Source organism: Athene cunicularia (assembly GCF_003259725.1).
Source record: "Athene cunicularia isolate RWA chromosome 7 unlocalized genomic scaffold, athCun1 chr7_part1, whole genome shotgun sequence".
Taxonomy (NCBI): Eukaryota; Metazoa; Chordata; class Aves; order Strigiformes; family Strigidae; genus Athene; species Athene cunicularia.
This window is the reverse complement of record NW_020799107.1, coordinates 15,844,196-15,865,979: the sequence shown is the minus strand read 5'-3', so window position 1 is coordinate 15,865,979 and position 21,784 is coordinate 15,844,196. Positions and strand designations below refer to the sequence as shown.

The following is a 21,784-nucleotide window of genomic DNA, read 5'->3' as shown; positions in this document are numbered from 1 at the left end:
TTATTCCCTTTGTTAAAGTTGTACAATAATTTCTTGATATAAAAGTTATTTGATTAAATTCCTCTGAGAACAAAAACTAATGAGACTAAGAATACATTCTATACAGTTCCTTAATGTGAGAGAAATCTATATGAACAATTTATTACACTGCAGGAAGCAAACAGGCTGGCACAAAGAGTTACACTGTAAACTCCACACTTGGAAGTGTAGCAGATTAAAATACATGAAGAATACAAGCCTCATTCATGTAAGGTGGTAAAACAAAGGCCGTGGAATCAAGACAGAATACATGGTTTATGACAACACTTATTAGTCATTGTAAAGAAAACTTCTGCAGAGTCCTGTTTTAAAGAGCTTATGCTGGGGTGCTCAAAGCAATTGTTTACTTATTTACATCCTCTACAGGCTAAGAAATACATAAGGGAAAAATTATTTACACATTAGCATTCTGCAATCAGACAGGATTGAGCCAACAATTATCTTATCTTTTTTATATTGCTAAATACCAAGGTATGTATCCATGTGCTATATGATATTTTTTCTACAAATTCAAGTCAAAATAGTACAAAGTAGAAGAGTTATGACTAATATTTTTCCAAAGAAGAAACAGATGATTTTGGCAATGAAACTTAGAAAGAAAAAGTACACACTTTTTTCAGTTGTTTACAGTAAGCCTGATATACAGAAGATAACTTTGGTGTTTTCAGACATAAACTACAAACAAAATGAAGGATTAAAATTAAAAAAAGATGACATTTTTCAATCATAACATTTCTCATTTACCTGGTTTAAGATCATAGTGTATAATAGGGGGCTTGATCTCATTGAGATACCGTAGTGCATTTACTATTTGCATTACAATGGACCTAGCTTCCTTCTCTGACATCAATTTATGTTGCTTGAGATAGAAATCCAAGTCATTGCCTTCACAGTATTCTAACACCGTGCAAAACCTAAAGTAGAGTTCAGAGAGACAAAATTAAATAACATATCAAACCGCACAATCAGAAATGGAGATATGACAACCTAGTTTGATACTGGCAAGTTTAAGAACATTAAAGAATATTAAACTATATGAATTAAATTGTTAATAGAACACATGGCATATCTATTAGCTTATAAAAACAGACACCAATCAGAACATTCATACTCATCAAAAGAGAAAATGCATTCATATTGACAAGGTATTAGGTTAAAAACCCTTATTTATGTAGGCATGCAATATATTCACTATCCCATAAGATATATTTTTAATATATCCTTAATATATATTCATTCATATATATCCTTAATATATTTTCAATATATTCACTATCCCTTAAGATGCGACACAATTTCACGCAAAGAGGTGCAGTCCAGTGACCATGAGCTACACTTATGCTAATAACTCCTGATGTCATTTAGTCTTGGAAACTTGCCTAAGCTACAGCAGCCTTTCGGAGCTGCGCTGCAGCAGCCCTTGCTCTGCCCAAAAACTTCATAGCACTGCATATTACTTTCACTCTCAGGACATCATGTAGGGTTTGCTAGTCAGGTGTTGCAAAACACTGTTTTCATCACTTTATAGAAGCCCTGCAATCTTTAGCTGAGACAAAATTCTACAACTAGTGCATTTTGGTTTTAAGGTCTCTTAAGGAAACCCTAAATGCTTTGGCTGAAAGCAAGAACATACTATTTTTGTTCAAATACTATTCATTCTGTTTATCTAATATACAGCACTAAAATTCTTGCCAAGTTCTATATCATTTTATGTACTTACGTATCTGTATCCAGGGAGAAGTAGTCATATAGTTTAACTATCCGGGGGTGATCCAGTTCTTTGTGTATTCTATACTCTCTGCATGCATGTCTAAAAGAAGATGGATACATTAACTTTCTACAATCAATAAAATGCTATTCAATTTAACATATGAAGCGTAAGTCATTAATATTTACTTGTGGTAGTTTTCTTTCTTTTCATCCCTCCAGCTTTTGTTAAGCTGGTGAATCTTCACAGCAGCATATCTTTGTTCATAAAGATCAAAAGCCTAAAAAAGAAACCCACAAATATGGGAAAGTTATAACTGAAGATGATAAAAATAACACTCAAAAAAGAGAGGAAAAAAAATTGGCAATTCACTAATCTATTGTAATGCTACCTCCCTCCATGGGTTAATGGAAATTTGCTCAATTAGTGTTTAAAAAGTATACCACATTACAATCCTTCTGCTTATTCAGATCCCCTCCCTCCCACATGTACAAATGTACATAGATCAAACGTTAGTTTTAGCAGATCCAACACACTCTACCTTGTATACTTCACTGAAGCCACCTCGGCCAAGTAAATGGAGTAACAAATATCGTTCATTCAACGTGGGGTGATCTTTAAATCTCGAAAGAAAAAGAAAATTAATTTAATTCTATTTGAGGTAGACAAATAGTCTAAAATGTAAACCTCTTATTACTTCTCAAATGGAGCTTTCTTTTGACTAGCAATATATAATATGCTGAACAATATTACACCATGTGTAACCTTATGGCACAACTATACAACGTGGCCAGTTTCAGTATATTTTGACTATTTAGTATACAATTGCTATAACAACACCATTGCTTAACTGGTCAATTTGGCAAACTTCCTGCTATTTTTCTCTATTTTTGTGAGGATAAGAAAAGCACCCTTAAACTTAAACATGTGATACAAGGACTCTCTCTTCCTTGTGAGAAGGAAGACCTTTTAGAGGTCTCAAACTTAAGCTTTCTGGAACAGATTCGTTGTACATACCTGTCTTTTTAATGAAATGGATTTTATACAACACTAAAAGTTAACAAATAACAAGCGGCAATATGCAGAAAACACTCAAAAGAACTGACTATCTGGTCATACTCTAATCAAAAGCAAGAAAAAAACACTCCTAAACACAAAATGATGCTGCAGGACAGAGAAAAGGACCACACTCTCTCCTAAAACATGCTTAAGACAAAATATATCCTTCCATCCAACCAGGGGGAAGGGAGGTGAACACTCATCACATTTCTAGGGCAAAGATGAGACAACTATACTCACTAGGGCCCACTGCCAATTTTACTCCACAGAAAACTTTAAGGAAGGGTTTAGGGCTAGTCTGCCAACAGGTCATCCCATCCTTTCATGTTCTCTACAGTTTTTGAGGTATGGTCATAGATAGTCATGTATTTGAGGGAAGATGCATATTCTTGCTTACTGTGCCCCTTCTAAACATACAACTTTCATTTTCCTATGAAAATACATATTTCAATGATAAAGACATTTAAAAAATCATAAATACTAAGTAATGCAGTCAGTGTAGAAGAAATAACAAATTTAGAGGTAGCATCATTAGGCGATTGATGTCATGTGACTAGCAGCCCAATTCTTTAAAAACCCACTTGACAAATTTAGATTTGTATTTTGTTGGTCCTTCTATTACAAGTATGCTTCTAGTAGGGCCAATTTTGTGAACCTTATAACCTTCTGTCTCCACTGTGGCTTTTGCTACTCCATGGGGATCTCTGTGGCTCAGAACCTGAACCTTGCAGGTAGCCCCAGAATCACGTGGGCTTTAAACAGGGAAGCCCTAACCCACTCTCACCTTGCCCTGTTATCCCAGTGCAGTTGTAAACAACACATGCAGGCATGTAACTTCACCTATCTCTAAACTGGGTGATATTTCCTACTCTTCATTGTCAAGGCTGTAACCCCAAACAGGTGAGTTTGCAGTCTACCTTATGTGTGGGACACCTGAGGAGGACATATATGGGTAGAAGGATGTAGAGGGCAATATTGCTAGAACAAGAAAGAGGGCTCAACTTCGTACCACGGCTGGAAGCTGAAAACGCAGTAAGATTTGAGTCAGGACCCAACAGCTGCTTCACTTCAGAATCCTCTCCCTTATCAAATAGCCAAGTGGCCAAGACAGCAGGGGTTACAGACCTAAATTACTTCTCAATTGCTTCTGTCTTCTATATTATGAGTGTAAGCTGCAGCTTGGTCACTTGGTAAATACTCAAGTCTGAAGTCCAACAGAAACATGAACACACACACATACACACACAGAATTTAAAGCTTTTCATTCTGTACCATAAAATGTGCCAACACTGACTGCAAAAAGCGAGCAGTGAAGCTGCAGTATTCTGCTTGTCCATGTCCTGTAACTCCGTTTTCAACAGGGCCTGTAATTTAGACATTCTTTGCCCCACATACACAGTATTTACACAGTCAAAGCCTCTAATTTTTCTGTGGCATTTATCCCTTCTTGTTGAAGGATCCTTTTTTTTTTTAAAAAAAAAAATTCAATGCAAACACTGAAGATTAAAAAAAGGTTATCAGTTAATCTCCAAATAACCGCTTGTTTATTTGTTGTAGGACATTTATTTTTAAAATAAAATATTCTTCCATTGAATTGTAAGCATCAACACTCATATCCAAAACACAGCACCAGTTTAGCTGTCAATTAGCATTACAGCTACATGATAACAAAAATTTTCTGTATTCCTGCAGGGTAGGTATGGGGACCATTAAAACCGTTAAGTACAATGTTTAAAAGTCTTAGTGTATATATAATTCTATTGCATCTAAAAATTATAGAATAAAATAAAATCCTGAAGTCTTAAGCTACTGTTTCATAAACATTTACTAGTGCAGAAAGAAAGAAGCCTAGTCTCATCATCATCTCCTCCCTGGCTGCTCATTCCACCCTTGCACTGCCCTCCTCATGGCAGCATAAGCTTTTTTGCAACTGGGGCAAAGAACTAGACCAGGAAATAGATCTGGGGTTAAAATTAATCCAGAAAAAGAAACCACAGGAGCTGGTTTTAACTTGGATCAATTTCCAGCTTCTCTTCAGTAAAGAAATGCCATTGCAAGCATATGAAAGTAAACAGGGCAAGGGCATAAAGAAGTAGTCAGGGATAGGCAGAACCAGTTCAAGCTTAGTGCTGGTAAAACTGTAGTGTTAGTTTTTGTATTTGTCATCATGGAAAACTGACTGTTTTTTTTAGTTATGTAATTATTACTTTCAAATCTACACAGTAATAGCTAATATTAAATAACAATTTAACATTATGATACATTGTCATGCAAGCTGAAGTACAGGGTAATATTTAATATAATACAAAAGACTTCACATTTGTCTTTTTCCTACTAGGTACCTAGTAGGAATGACATGAAAGTGCAATAAAATCGAAACTATTTGTAACTGCATCACAAAATTGCTGCTGTGGCATCAAACCTCCCCGCCATTTTCTTGCATTACTGTTGGTTAAGTGAATTGTATTAGGTTCCCTTACAAGTTTTTTTTTTTAGCCTAGTTATATGGTCTAGGAAGTTTTAGGTCACCTGCACTATAAACTGTGTATATATGTTACTTCTTGTATATTCAATAAAATCATTAGTAAGTTTACCAAATTATAAGTAATTCTATTTTTTCTGAAGTAAGCTTGTGCTTAAAATAGATACATAAACAAAGAGAACCAAAGAAAAATTTATGAATAAGCCTCTCTGCAGGTAAAAAGTGATTTTAGAGCATTATTTTTAAAATAGACATGCAAAACTAAGATGGTAAGTCTCTTACTGTGAATTATCTTCATTATTTATTCTTTTCAGTTCTCTTATGTGAAGATTCCTAACTCTTTCCAAACGTTCAAGTTCTGCTTGTATTTCTGCTTCTTCCTGCAAATGAAAAGAATGGAATATAAAAGCTCATTTACTCCCCGTTTGAAAGGGATATTTTTACCTCTGCATCAATACTAGTGGTGATGGAGGAACATTACATTACAAAACCCTGCTGAACTAGAAGAAAGCACTGCTTTTCTCTTAAAGCCAGAAAAATTCAGAAAGATAAGGCAAAAGCCTGTTTCAAGGAACCTCTCTGTCCATGAACCCACAGGTAATGGGATGTTCACAGTTTTGTTCTGCACTGTAGGGATGCTGTTTGAAATGAGAGGCAGCTGGGTTTTGTACCTCAGCCAAGGAGAGAAATTATCTGGGAAGCGGTCTGAAATTGGTGTACAAAGAAGAAAAAACTGAGATATGTGCAGTTATAGATTTTGTACAGAATGACAAATTAAGAAAAGATGCTGAAAATATTTTGAGGCTGAAGTGCAAATCGAAAAAAGAATAAAAGAGTAAGTCATTACAGCAGAAATGTTCTTAAGTTGTTGATACAAGACACCAAAACAAGCTAACTTAAAAAGATTTTTCCATTTGTATTTTATTAAAATTACAAACACAGAATGTGTATTGCCTAAGATTTTGAGTGCAGTTTCAGAAGAAGCATGTCAGGTATGAGCACATTCTCTAACTAATTTCAGCACTTAAAATTACCTCATCTTCAGGCTACATACTAGAGAACACTGAAAGAGTTGTTTATTCAGATTCTCTAAAAAAGCAAAAAATTAATCACGTCTAATTTGTGGAAATCTATGTATCTATACTTGTAGTGAAAAACGTACACTCATTGAAAAGACACTGTAGAAAAGGTTCTATCAGAGTTACTACCTCTAGAACTTGAAAGTATGGAATAAAGGGGAGAAAAAAATAGTCCGTATCAGAAGCTCGTAATTATGGAATTATTCTAGCTGAAAAGGAAAAAGAAGGCCTGGCATCTGGTATGTATTTTTTTAGTACCATTGCCAGTGGAAGCAGTGCCCCACATCATCTCTTGTTATTTTGACATAGCTTCTTGTACAGCCACATTAGTGAACCAAACTGGAAAACTAATCAATCTTTTCTTTTTGAAAAAAAAGCCAAAACAAAACACCCCTATACAACAAAACAAAAAAAACAAAGAGCAAGCCTCACAAAAAGATACATACTTCACTTCTTAAATAAGCTAGATCAGCTCTCCAATCCAATTTATACTGTGACTGCACAACCTGGTGGTACTGGTAAAAGCCAGGGCAATGAGTCATGGTACAAGGGAATGGAGGCAGAAGTCAGCAGAGGGAAGAGAAAATGCCATAAAGCTGGTGTTTCCAAACACTGTATATCATAAAACCACATCCTGAAACAACAACTGTATTTATATAATCTAAAACACACATTAAATGACCACATTTCCAATGAGTTGAGGAGTCCGGACCAGATGATTTCACTGGATATCCTGAATCCCTCCCCATAAGCTAAGGAAAAAAACTCTCATCCCCAAAGATGAGATGAATGAACTTCCGTTCAGAAAACAAAAATCAAATTCTTAATAATTTAAAAGTTGGGCTAAGTTAATACTAATCTGCTACCAGATCTGGGTGGACCATTTGTCCATATATGCCAAGGGCTTTTTTTTCCCCCCCTGTTTATATGACGTTAAACTCTTTTTTACAAAAAAATATTTAGATTCATCCTTGCAGTTCTCTGTTAAATACCCTGAAATGATATGCAGTTCCTCATAACCCAATAGTCCTTTATAAAAAATTCTAGCCCTTCTCCCCAACAAAAGGCCACACACTTATACACACACAATTGTCAATGTTCTTCCCAAAGGCTGACAAAAAAAAAAAAAATAAAAAATCCATCAGTTATGCCTCTTTTGGGCTTTTTTGTTCATATATTATGCAATTCAGTGGTTCTCAAAATGTGGTTCATAGGCCAGTGTTAGTCCAAAGAGAACCGGCTGGTTGCATTGTTTCCAGCTGTTATTTAGGACACTCAGGCTGTGAATACCTTTAAGCAAGAATGAACCAGCTTAGCTGCCTCAGGTCACTGCTATATAAAAGGAAGTGAGAAAACAAGAGCCTCTCTCCAGGACCAAAGCTGCTAGTTAGAAAAGAATTTCCTGGGGAGCAGAAGGAAAAGAAAACTGATGGTGGCAGTGTGTACAGGGCACCAAAAATAAGAGCACTAGGAAAGCATCTGGAGAGTGAAAAGGAAGAGGAGCAAAATAGCATATGCAGAAGGAAAGAAAAAAAAAACACGAGCAAAGAAGCAGTAGGGAAGAAATACAGCCACATGAAAAGATAACAAAATTGTTTTTCTCAGTTAATGACAAAATCTGTATCACATATAAATATTAAAATGCAAGTATGTATTTTTATTTTCAGATATATTCAAACAAGGTTTGCTAAGAAATAATATTTGTTTCTCCTCTGGCATTTAGTTAGGGAAGTCCCTTCTTATCCAGAGTACCCCCCAGCATGGATGCTAAAGGTAAAAACAGAATTTGAGTATTAAACAACTTTGAAACAGCTTCCTTCACATGTCACTTGAAATTTCTATTAGATTCAAAAAAGTTAAAGCATGGATAAAACCTACAGAATTTCATGTGAAGCTGGTGCTACTTCTAAAGCATTAACAATGAAGAACCATGTGGGTACTCTACTTCACTAGTGTCAACAAGTTTATACACAGCTTCCCTACCACAAGTACTTTCTTGTCACATTCTTTAAAAACAGCATCAGTTTTCTCAAGGGGCCCAGTTCAATTTATTATAGTAGTATTTATAACAGGTGACTTGCACATTTGAAGAGAACAGGCCTGAAACAGACTCTTAACAACACTTCAAGGGGAAAAACACTATCAGCTGTTTTGACTGAGCATCTCAAGAACTACTGCTCAGCAGGTAAAGATACCTTCCTTCCACAGTTGTTATTTGTGCCTGCTTCAACTGTCATTCCTTTTCACAGGTTATTCCTCAATTTTCTTGAATAAGCAATAGTTTGTTAATTATCTCATTACACAGAATGATGGGCTTTCGAGAAAAAAGTACTGCTGGTTTTTTCTATAATCAAAAACTGGAGTAAAATATCCAACCACAAAACCATGTAAGATACAGAGAAAAGATTTTTTTCAATAAAAGTAGGAAAATTACACTCTCTCTTGGGATAGGTAGTATGCTAACTGGTAACAACTGAAGTGGATACTGTAGATTATCAAAACATTATATTCTTCAGAAATGCAATGCTTTGTAAATTGGACCTTTATAAAGGTCAAAAGCTAATGTAAAAAGCCTATATATCAAACTTGGCTGACTCCCAATTCCTCAGCTCTCAAACACAAGCAGTATTGGTGGCATCATCACTGTTACCTCTGTTAGAAGGATTCAAGGAACCCGTACAGTGTTACACTACACTAGATGGACTTACTACTACTCTGGTGTATTCCCAGTGTTTATGGTAAGTTTACAAAAAGAAAACAAAAAAAAAAAAAAGAAAAAAAAAAAAGAGGAAAGCCACTAATAAGCATAAAATTGTACCACACTTTTAGTATTAAGTTTTCTAATCAAACAGCTCTCAACAAGACCTCTCCTTACTTTGATAGTACTAGTTTTTATGGATTTGTGCATGGTAAAAAAAAAAAAAAAGTTATCTTAGAAAAACAGACTGTATACATACCTTTTTGAGATGTCCTAACCGAAGTTTGAAAATTTCTTCCTGTTCATGATACTCTGCTAGAGTCAAACTGAAAAAACAAACCGAACATGTAATTATAGGTGTTATACAATGGTAAACAAAACAAGAGCATTCTTACTTAAGCACTACAGAAAATAAGAGTATCTTATGTTAATTATTTACTAGGACTACATTTTACATGAACATCTTAGTTTGGAATTTCAGGGTCAAAACATACTTAACAAAATGCTTCTGTGCCTGGTGTTCTGGAATGCTAACTGCCTCTCCCACTGGACCATTTCTGTTCTCTCAGCCTGTTAGATTATCTGGGCACATCCTGAATCATATAATCATCCCAGTATTTCAGCTGATGCTACTCCACTGCTTGGTTCTCAACTCTAACACTTAACAAACCAAGGGATGGAGATCCAGAAACCAACTAGACAAGATTGACAGCACTGGGTTTTTTGAGCTGTGATTTAAAGAACATAGTGCAAAACCATACATTTCAACTTCATTAACACTATGTTTTGCATGAGACCACAAACTCAGTTTTGAAATGGCATGTGACGCTTGCTTGTTTTTCATCTTCCTTTGAGAAAAGATTCCTGGCTACAATTCATTCAGTGGTCCCTCACTGCCTGTAGACTTGCTAGGACACAAAGTCAATTATCACACAGAGGATCTAGACTGTTCATACAGATCAGTAACTAAGAAACCCACAAAATGACTGCATGCAGTATCCAGCTGACAAATAAACAGAAAAGACATAGAAGACAAGCTACCAAAGAAAAGAAACTACACTTCAAGTTGCAGAAAAGAAACCATACACGTATGATGAAGGGGAACAGGGGATGGGGAAGAAGAAAAAAGTATGGCTTCCTTGAAAAGATTCATACAAACGCAACAGATTGAGGAAATCTGCCTCTCCAAGAAAGGTAAAAGGTCCCTTCGTATCAGATTTTGAGACCAAGCATTTATATTGTTTACTGGTAGAATCTCCTATAATTTTAGACAATTTACACTACATTTTACAAGAGGCATTAAAGCAAATGTAAAATGGGGTGGGCTCAATAGCTAGAATAGCTGGCAATGCATTCTCTGTATAGTCCAAACAACAGCAAGAAATTTAAGAAAACAATGCTCTAAATCCTGCTGTAATCTGTCTGCTAGACCTATCAAAGAGAGCATCAAGGCCACACTAGACAACTCACAGTGGCATCCCTGACATTTTTTCAATACTTCTACTCAAAACAGCAAACTACTTTAACACGGATTAAGTTCTCAATTAAAAAAGGCAAAGGATCAATGCCAATGTGTACGAGGTTGAGTATTATTCCCTCCAGATTATTGTCTGCAGTATAAATTACAGGTTTATGCATTTCCAGAAACACAGATAGTAAAGTCTATGTTTCTCAGGAAGAAGAGTATTTTGGTGGCTTAGCAAAGCTAAACCACAAGTAAAACACACTAAAAATATGAATTTTATGATATGACCTTCCAGAATTTTCAACAAACACTGAGAGCCCTAAAACCATAGATCCCCTGAAAAACTAACATAATATAGGAAATCTGGTCCTTTTTATAAAACCTCAGCTATCTACACAGCGTTATGACAAAGTGCCCAGACAGCTCTAGCAAGTAATGCCTTCCAAAAAGTTCTTAAATAGCCCTCTTGAGCACACAACACAAGTTAGAGGTCATATTGAAAACATTAAGATTCAAAGTCACTCTTTCCATGTTTCCACGCTATATCCCAATAAACGACTGTTTTCCATTTTTCTATTTCCTTACAAATCTAACTCTATTAGAGGCACAGCATGATTCACAGCAATTTGAAACTGTTGTTACTGACCACCACATTTTGGAGGAAGGCATACAAAATGCTGAACTGTACAGATGTAGTCACTTTGGATTTTGTTCATTTACTTATGAAGAACAAAAGTTTATTCCTTCATATTCAGAAACATTTGCCTTTTTTTAGGAGTTTATTACTTTTTATCTATAAATATTCTGTACTTTATATTCATATTAAAATAGCACACAACGAACATCAGCAAAACTGACAGTGTGTATGCTGTCTGTTTTCTGACTACAGGCCACCACCCTGCTGCACAGACTGAAAACACCCAGCCTAAAGACTGCTTCCCATCAGCCCATCACCTCCCACAGGTATCGGCCCACCGTCTTTTGCAGGGCAGAAGCATGCTCGAGGCATCTTCTGAAACAGAAGTCACCCATGAGACACCACCATTTCCCACAGAAAAGGTTGCTCCTCCATCACCTGAGACACACAGGTCTCTTCAGATGTGGTAGAAGAAACATTGAAGAGCACAGGGGAGGGACATCGACCAGAAACAGGCTGCTGCCAACCACTAAACAAACTTAAGTTAGACAGTCAAGCTTGAGACTAATCTGAGGAGTGATAGGGAAGAAGGGCAGCTGGGAGTAAGTTGCATGAATTAATCTGGTAACAGTCTGGTCCTGACAATGATCGAAATTACTGTGCAATAAATGCCATACTTTAACTGTCCACAGCCAAAGGAACTACCATGCACAGGCAACGAATTTCTGAAATTCCTAAAAAATCACTGAACATATTCTGTGCATGTAGTGTAATGTAGCTGTGACATGTAGGGCCGTGGTGGGCTACCTTTACTTGTCACTGGAAGAAAGTGGACAGCTTACCTGGCCTGGAAGGCTTATCACCAATGTAAACTTTTTTTTTTTTTTTTAATTAGCAAAACCAGGCCTTCCAGTCATTTAAACAATGTTTTCATAGCCAAATTCAAAAGTTTTGACACAGTATGCATGGGTAGACATAACCATTCTTCTTTGCACTTCTTCCTCATAAGTTCAGACAAAACCTTGTTCTATGATCAAAACACTCTTACTGGTGGGTACAGACAAGACCAAAAAACCCCAGAAAGGCCACATGATCCTAGGTTTTCACTAAGATCATGCCTGGCACATTTTGAATCATCTCTCCTCCCACCTTTTTCCAGTTGAAAAATCATCCTGGATATATAGGCACAGCAGAATGCAGCCATGACCCCAAACAGCCACACACACATCCAATAAAAGTTTTTTGCTACAATTTCTGAAGCACTCCTTTTTTGGCCCAACTTTATTCTCACTCTAGTTCCTCGAATTTCTACAAGGATGGGCAGATGCTGACCAAGTCAAAGCCTTCCATGAGGTCTTTTTGCCCATTGTTTCCACGTTTGCCTTAGAAAGAGACTGCCTCAGGAAAGGAGCTGTCTTTACTTGTCCTGTAAAGCCCAGACACATTGTTGGCACTTAAGCCTGAAAAAGTTTCTGAAAATATTTTTATTTGTTCCATACAGAACAGAATGCTCCCTGTAAATGATGCATTTGTTCAGCTACAGTAACAAAATCTGCCAGCTCCCTCTGCTCTCCTATTACAAATCTCATGCAGGGACAAAGATGCATGCAGACTCCCATGGAAGAACTGGGAAGCAGAGGAAGAGTTGGCTGCTCTTGAATACAACTGATGAGGCTGAAGCTGCACCGGAAGGACTATGTCACCTAAACTATCAAGATTGAAATTACTTTTTAGTTTTGGTTTCGGCCACCAAGAGGGGAAGAATGATGGAAAACCAAGGCAGTTTTTAGACTCATATGCTACATGCTATTTAAACACCAAACACACCATTCACTCACAGGACACTGGCAGATGGACACTTCTACACTAATAACTTCAGTGCAAAAATTTTTATTTTAAATTTGTATCACAGACTGTAGTATATTCAGCTGAACTAAAACAACGCCCTTATTAAGAGGCAACACCTTCAATCCATTTCAAAACACTTAAGCCCTGTTTTCTGAATGGGCTCAGTAATACAATTTGTTACAAAGCTATAGAACCATTTTGTCTTGTCAGTACCTGCAAGCACCGCGTTGGTGGAGACACTTGTTGCTAACAACTGCTAGCAAGTTGTTTGTTTAAAAAAGATCTGCCTAATCACTTGCATATATGTTCTACTGATTTACTATGGGTTTGCTCATTAAACTCAAGCAGCCCTGCATTTCCCTATGCCTCATATAAACAAAACATCTTCCATTTGGCTATACTAATTAAGATCATTACTTTTGAAGTAACACGGGAACAGTGATAAGTACAATATAATAGTGGGGAATCACATACAGCAGATGACAACTTTACTCTAAAATGGAAGTGCACAGCTAATTATTGTTTTACCAAGATACCCAAAACATATTTAATTCTGTATTGAGAAGCAGAGGTGTCAACATGTAATACTATGATACAAATCTGTAACAAATCCTAAATACAAACATTAAAAAACCCTTTTCAAGTAAAGGCCTAAGAGCATGATGAGGCTTAATGATTCTGTGATCTCAGGACACATTACAGACCTTCTCAAAGGTCTGAAACAAAATCTGTTAGCTTATCATATAGGCAAGCAATCTCATATGTAGATTATATAATGAATAAATTAGGATACTTAGAGGCACAACTGTTTGATTCAATAACAATTTACAATTATGCTAGCATTAAATACAAAAGGGCAATTATGATTGTTCTCTTGGCAATTCCAGAATCAACAAACATTTTCACGTGCCATTTAATACGTAACTGGTTAAGCCAAATGAAACGAAAATTTGAAAAGTTTTTAGTCATTTGGAAATTATTTAAAACCTGGTAACACCAAAAAATATTCAGAAGGCTTTTATCAGGAATTCATCTTGTCCTATTTAACAATCAGAATATGTCTTCTGTATTTTTTTTTCCAAATGTATATTTTATCACCTCCTAAAGCAGCAATAAGATAATGGAAATTTAACATGAATGAAGACATGGCCAAACACTGACAAATTAAAAGGTCTGTAATTTTTCAGGTCTCTTCCATTACTTAAATGTTACTTTCAATAACAAGAGATACTACATTCAAACAAAATGGTATTTTTAACATGAAGGTAATCTTTACCGTACTACTCAGAAGTATTCATTATGTTCTAAGAAGAAACATAAGCACTAAGTATGACTAAAGAGTCAATTTGAGCAGTGACTCTTCAGCTCTCTACCAAAATACACGAGTAACACTAATCAAGATTTACTTACATCAGCCTTACTATCGTATTTTCATGATACTTTTGTCACAGCCAAACAATTTCAACAACATGAACTTTAAGAATGATGCATTATGCAAAACATATGCAGCTATCTTCAAAGTGATGGTCCAAACGTATGTATTTTGCAGATCTAAGCAGAGTGATGTATTTACCTCCCATCCCCCGAGGTATAAATTACTACCTCCACAAGTGAGAGGTGACAGGTGACCATATTCACATAAGTAGCCTACTTCTTCAAAGTAACACATATTATTTTGTTAGTCTTTTCAACCCTAGCTATTTACTTTTTATTTAATTGACTAGGAACAGATATACTATCAGCTGCAGCCTCTTAGCATCAAGGGCAGTAACTAGTATCTCCAAGCACCAACTTCTTGAAATACTCAAATTAAATGTCACGAACACATCTGTCTGCGCCTTGAATTATACCATTTCTGTCTGCAGAAAAAATGTCACTTGAAAAATGAAGAATTCTTTGATAGCTCTCAATTTTATGTTTAAATGACAAAAAATTTCAACACTGTCAATATGTGAAATGGGATCAGTAACTTCTGACAGTTGCTCTCAGGATCTAACGTTCAGAAGAGGGAAAAAAAAAAAAGATTTTTTCTGTTTGTTTTTAGACATGTCTTCCAATCCTAAAGGCTGACAAAAGCTTCTATTGTCAGCTAAAGACTGTTTTATGAAAAATGAAATTATCTCTTAACTGAAGGAGAGGCTCCTAAACCAATGTGGACCAAGAAAAGTTCAATAGGTATCAGTGACATTACAAGAGTGGGAAACGAGAATAAAGACTCCTCTAGATCAGGAATACAGAAGGAACATTGCATAAACACAGAATGGCCCTTTCTCTGGTGACTTTACCAAAAATAAATTGGGCAATTGTATGACATCTTCATAGGCAGTGGTGCAAATTTCCCTAACATCAGCAAGTCGTCAGTGAGAATATAGCTGCTGAATATACTGAGTGTCTTTTTATGCTGTTATTTGAATAGAACTCACAGAGACAATATCTGAGAATTTATGTAAAAGACTGATTGAAATGTTAAACTTACAGCTGTGGTAAATTGGGTCTAACAAAGGGATCGTTTTCTGCCCCATTCACAGCTTTATTTTTCCTCTGCTTGGGTTCAGAATTGGCAGATGGTGCCTGAGAATTATTTGTAGTTGGAGGCTTTCGCTTGGCCAGGAGCTTTCTTTGCCTTTCAATGTCTTCCCTTTGTTGATTCACCCATTCTTGCTGCCTGTAAACCCCAAAGAAAGCTTTATTAAGTTTCATAATGTTGCATTTTTTAAAGAACTATATTTTTAACTGATAAAGCATTAAGGAATTTTAAGAAAACTTACTGCACATGTGAAAATGTTTCCTAGGAAAAACAACAATGTTCTTCATGAGGTGGAAAAATTTTGCTAAAGTTTTGGCACAATTTACTTTTGAAATATGTTGTGTGGGGTTTTTTGTTTTGGTTTTGAAAGTGTTACATGATTTCTGCATTAGGAAAAAAAAGAAGATGTACCTGAGTTGGTGGATACTTTCTTTTACACCATCAAAAGAAATGTAACAAAGTCAATAAAGAGTACTTGATTTTTATAGGCCAAATACTGAATCTGATCTGACCATTCCCAAATAAATCATCAGTTTGGCTGTATGGCAATTACAGCTTTTATACAAAACACTTACACAGATTGTTTTTAAGATTGTCTTAAAAAAAACCAACGCCCTAGGCAATCACATAATGCTAAGACTACATATTGCCCTTCAAAAACTAAAGTCTTGGTGAACTGCTTCTCTCTCCTTCCCCCCACCCCCCAAAGACTGAATCAGACTTGTTACCAAAGAACACCTTTTAAGGCATTGTATAATTATTTTATCCCATTTGATGGGTCTCCCAGAGTCCTTTTCCTGGGTCCCATCTCTGCTGAAATACCTGCTGCAGCAGCTCTTTTTCAGGTGGCTGCTTTCCCCCATCCACTTGCACTAGACCCTATCTGAGGCTGTCAGATCTGTCACTCTTCCTTCATGACACTGAGGAGCTGGACACCTGAAAAAGCTGCTACAGTGATGGATGTACAGGCAACACTTATGTGACCAATGAGAACTTCACAGACCTCATCTGCCCCAATAATCACCAGATACACGGTTAGCTGCTTGAAAAATCACTGATTTAGTTTTATAGGTCTTTCTACCAGCTGAGCTGAATAATTAAATGCCACTCATTTAGTACATTCATGCTTTTCTAAGGATAGTTAAAATCACATGAAACCAAACTGTCCTTCAAAGACACTCAGCTTTAGTATTCTCTCATTTGATTAAGGGAGTTCTGTACTGTATTCTCAGTCTTCAAAAGTCAAAGCAAAATACAACATATGAAAAGCTGCTCCAATCTCAGAACCTTAGTAATAAAAAAATCCACTAGAGGGAACTAACAATTAGCAAGAATTTTAAGAACATAGCATTGACTAACTTCACAAGATTTTGAAATGCAAAGCCATCTGTCCACTGTTCAGTAAATGAAGCACCATGACGAACTGTTGTAAAATGCCCCAGGCGTAATCTGTCTTGCATGCTCTTCTCTCTGCTTGCCAGCTTTTCCTGTGTGCTCTAAGAAAACAAAACAAAACAAAAAAATCATATTTAGTAATACTAAAGTGTTCAAAACGTCAGTAAAACACTTAGGTTTTTTGCCTCCAACAACTTTCTAAGGGAGAGATAAAAGGAGAGTAGATGAAAATATCTTGTATTACATTTATTCTAATTTCTGCAGAACTCAAACATCTGCAGTTGTCAAAACCGGGACTAATGACAATTTGTGCAAAAAAAATTTCCGAGTTTGACTCAGTTTCCCTATGAAGTTTGCTGTCCTTCATAATTAACAAAACATTTTATTTGTAAACACAGTAAAACTGATACAGTATCAGCATCATACAGGCATATAATTAAGACTATGTCTTATGTATATGCCTATTATACTATATGAGCCTGTTTAGATATCAGAAAGAGTGCACCTACTTAAGCCTGGAAACTCCCCTGATAGAGCATCTATGCTACTACTTGTATCAAACTGACTGAGCTCAGAACTCTGTAGGTGGAATGCACTGCAGGTACACTTAACTGCAATCAGATACTAACTTGCAGTAATAGAAGCAGATGCCTTTCTCAGAATCAGTCACTACTACAAACGTCCTTGGGATGTATGTGATAAATGACTACCCTAGTCTGTTTCAGCACAAGAACAGCACTGAACACTGCTGATGGACAGAAACTTCTTTAATAGCTACAAATGCTTGCTTCTTGAGAAATGCCTATGGTGCAAAATCACACACACAAACATAAAAAAAACCGAGAAGTTGACAGAATTAAGGATCTTCATGCAAACAGACTTCTAGACTGAAGAGGAGACCTGCATGGCCTTTCATGAAAAAAATGGCCTATATGATACTCTCAGTCTGAAGGTGTCCACCTAGCATCATGCTGAACAGATCCGATATAACACTTCCCAGCATTCCTCTCATGCTGGAACTTGAAAAGGACTACAGGAATTTATTTATGGCATGCTAGTGAGGAAACTCCCTAATCCTCCAATAGATCAGTTTGTGCCCTTGGATCTGATAGCAGCAGCTAGTGTCAGGGAAGAGACTTGACTGTTTACGTTGAACATTTTTCTACTCCAATTTGTAATAAGCAATTTTCTACTGACTTTTTGTTAGCTTTTTTTAAAAAAATATGGTTATTTTAAAGAAGAGGAAGAGAAACAAGCTATCCTTGTCTTTTAAGAAATTGCTGCTAGTTTAAATATAATTGTCATTAAATTCGAAAGATTTATTTCATAGTAGTATGAAGGTAAGTGGTCATCTTGATTTCCTTGTTTTCATTAAGACTGAGCTAACATAGCATTTTATCATTTTACATCAAAAATTATCCCAGCCACTTCCATAAAGAGATTTTATCTTTCTCTTCTCCACAACACATTACGTTCATAAATTTTTTCATCCACTGTAATCTTATTCTTAAAGTTTGTCCAGAAAATTTGCCACATACCAAATTCTTAACTTTTATGCTTTGCTATATCTGAATTACTCATGATGGACCCCCCCCCTTAAATTAAAAAAGGCACATTTTTCACAGTCTGAAAGAGGATCAACATTTTTCCTAATAATGCTTATAAGACGACATACTGACAGATAGAGACTGTGCATATGAAGTTTCAGTCTCAGAGACTAATGTGAAAAAATTAAAATGAAAATGAAGGGATCATAATAGAGTTGTACAGCACTTTCAGGTTTTATCACAAAGATTTTAAAAGCAGTATACCTACCTTTTCAATTAGAAGCTTCTTGCTCATTGAAATACATTTATTTAACCTTTCTTTATATTTTTCAAGTAGCTTTTGTTGTTCATCTATTTGTCTTCTAAGGTCACAGTTAGCCTAATAAATAAATATATACAAAATATGAAAAGATGTATCTAAACACTATTTTATTTAATCACCTGTCACAGAAAACAAAGGTATCGACCTTCGCATTACTGAAGTAAGGAACATGCATAAATGTACATATATAGTAAGAAAAATCTTATTTCGCAGACCTATCCCAATCTGTAGATGGGTACTTTTCTTCCTTTATTTCATTTACACTGAACTGCATTCTGTATTACAGAGCATTCAGCATATAAATTATATATAAAAGCATTATACCGATGACTCTTCCCATCTTCCAGTTTAAACTAGAAGTTTAATTTTAGCTCCAGATCTTTTGTATCTGATTGCTGAAGTTATATGAAATTCTACTGGTTTTCACTTAGAAGAAAACAAAAAATTCAAAATTAGAAAATTTCTATTATGTGAGTGGGGAGTTTTAACAAGTTCCCTATGTTCCAATTATATTGACACTATTACCTTAAAAAAAGCACAGCAGTATTATTTTGTTTAAAACTAAGTGTGTTGGGGTTTTATTAAACAAAGGATAGGTTTGTTTATCCCATACTGTTAAACATGTACTAGAACAGTCTACATGTACAATTTTATAATGTATGATTGCACAGGTTAATATGTACTTGTCCACATATAAACACTAAACAGACTTGTAAATACAGGTTTTTTATTTCATTTTTGTATATATCACCTCTCCAACATTTCTTTCAAGAGCACAAGCACTGAGATATTTTTTTTCTGAAAACAAGTCTTAGAGCACAGTTTAGCATGAGTTTCTTATTAAATGTAGTTAGTTATTACCTATAATAATTTGTCACAAACACCTCCATTATCAAACTGCCAACAGTTGTCCCACTGACAACTACTATTCACAATTAGAAAAAACCCCCACCTATTATGTGAAATTATATTATGAATTTAAGGAATTAATCAAGAGCGTGCAAATCGCATCAGATTTTTTTGCACCTTCAGAAAGTCTATAAACATATTTAATAATTAGAAGCTCTAGCACAGAAGCAGAAAAAAAAACCCTTATGCATTTCATTTTATAGACTTCGATTTGCAGAAAAAAAAATTTACAAAAATTAAAAACTTGTGTCAGCTCTTAAATAACTCCAGAGTAATTTTTAAAAACTAGGATTATTCAAATATTTATAGTATTTGCCTCAGATTCACTGTCTGTTGATCTAAGTATCTTTACCCCATGTCTGACACTTACCCTGAGTAAGTCATCTATACGACCTTCTTTCTTTTCCAAGTCTTGATTTTTATTACTTTCTAGTGCAGCTAATTTCAGCATTGTGAGATCAGTCTAAAAAGAACATTTTGAAATATTTATCCGTTCCTTTAACAATTACTGCATTATTTTTCTCATGTTTGTTACATAGAGAAATAAACTACTTTAAAAAGTTCAACAAAACCAGCACATCTTATTTTCATGTGTTTTGAGAGCAACATGGAAGGTTCTTATTCAAAATTGCTTTCCCTCTTCATGAGGATGATTGTGAACAGTTGCAACAAATCACTAACAGTGTTAAAAGATTTCATCACTAATTGAAAATTGTTCACAAAAAGCATATCAAACCATATAACCATGTCAGCTCAGCTAATTACTTTAAATTCTCTGTATTTGTTCAACAGGTGAAGTAGCCTTATTCTGACTTGTGAAAGATAAAGCATCACATCAGAAATGGCAGAGAGGACAAAACAGTTGCTTTTGGCTTTTAAAAGTCGTGACAGAACTATATCTTGATCATTTTGATTACCATCTCATTTTTCTTCTTCAATGTCATATTTTAAATGCAATATGACAACAGCAGCTGTCACTTCAAATACTGGCTGAAAGAGCAGCCTCTACTAAGATCACACAACAACTAAAATCTTGAGCAAAAGCCTACCAATGATATGGTCATCTAGCTACTCATGAAGTGCAATGTTCAAAGCAGAGCAAGTGCAGAATACAAAACTAATCAGAGAGATTTAAATTATGAGCTGCTGAATTTAACAGAAAAATGCCTTGGCAGATTGTAAAAAGCAAAGCTTCTGAAAGCCTTTAAGAGTGGAGAAGAAACTCCAAAACAGTTACCTGTGTAATTTTAAAAGATAACTGCTTTGGTTGCGTGATAGGGTGGTCCCCAAAAGCTAATGAAGTAGGAGAAGGACTATTCTGTCGAACCTGGAATGCATGAAAACAAAGGATTTTAGATACAACTGTAATATTCAATTACGAACATAGCCTTGTTTACAACTGTCATCAGGAAAATCATAGTGAAATAAGGTATCTTTATTACAGAAGATACTACCTGGAGCACTGCATTGAGAGCTATCACTATGCTGTTATATATCACCTGCAGTTTAGAAAGGACGCAATATATTCTCTGAGAATACTAATATTCACTTTGGGGAAACAGACTGAAAGATTAAAGACAATACAAGACTGATAAAAGGTGATGTCAGTCTTACACAGACTTATTTTTCTGATTCTAAGCTTTCACAACTCAAAAATAATGCGAGTTATTTTTGGAGTAGTTATTTCCCATAGGGGAACCAGAAAGTGGAAGCTAGTGCAGATCAGAACACAAATCCTGTTAATGAAACTTCCCTAAACCCACTAGCTTGTGTGAATGAGACCATTTTCAAGCCAGTTTCCACAATCCATATTACACTCCAGAATAAGAGGACGCCTGAAGTTGAAAGTACATGGAATAAAAGCTGAGGTCTATCAGCAAAGAAAAAAAATACCTTCCATAACTGGCAGAATCTGTTTGGCTATTTAGAATCACATGTGTGTATGCTTAACACTGAAACTGTGCATATGAGGAGGAAAAAATTCATTAGCATGACTAACAAAGCGAATTTAAAAGACTACAGGCAAATTAGGTATCAATTATTGAAAACCTTATGATTTATCAAAACCA

The 21,784-nt window shown here is 35.5% G+C and overlaps 1 protein-coding gene across 1 annotated transcript in view; it reads right to left on the bottom strand.

The window, feature by feature from the left end:
- TLK1 (tousled like kinase 1) overlaps positions 1–21,784 on the bottom strand; it is a 46,540-nt gene that overhangs the window by 8,298 nt on the left and 16,458 nt on the right. Inside the window, exons 7-17 of the mRNA XM_026852771.1 lie at positions 20,953–21,042; positions 20,086–20,178; positions 18,753–18,863; positions 16,902–17,038; positions 15,492–15,680; positions 9,325–9,391; positions 5,571–5,668; positions 2,289–2,370; positions 1,936–2,027; positions 1,760–1,849; positions 784–953 (exon numbers count right to left, since the gene is read on the bottom strand). Coding sequence (XP_026708572.1) covers positions 784–953; positions 1,760–1,849; positions 1,936–2,027; positions 2,289–2,370; positions 5,571–5,668; positions 9,325–9,391; positions 15,492–15,680; positions 16,902–17,038; positions 18,753–18,863; positions 20,086–20,178; positions 20,953–21,042 — 1,219 coding nt within the window. The remainder of the gene's footprint in view (positions 1–783; positions 954–1,759; positions 1,850–1,935; positions 2,028–2,288; positions 2,371–5,570; positions 5,669–9,324; positions 9,392–15,491; positions 15,681–16,901; positions 17,039–18,752; positions 18,864–20,085; positions 20,179–20,952; positions 21,043–21,784) is intronic.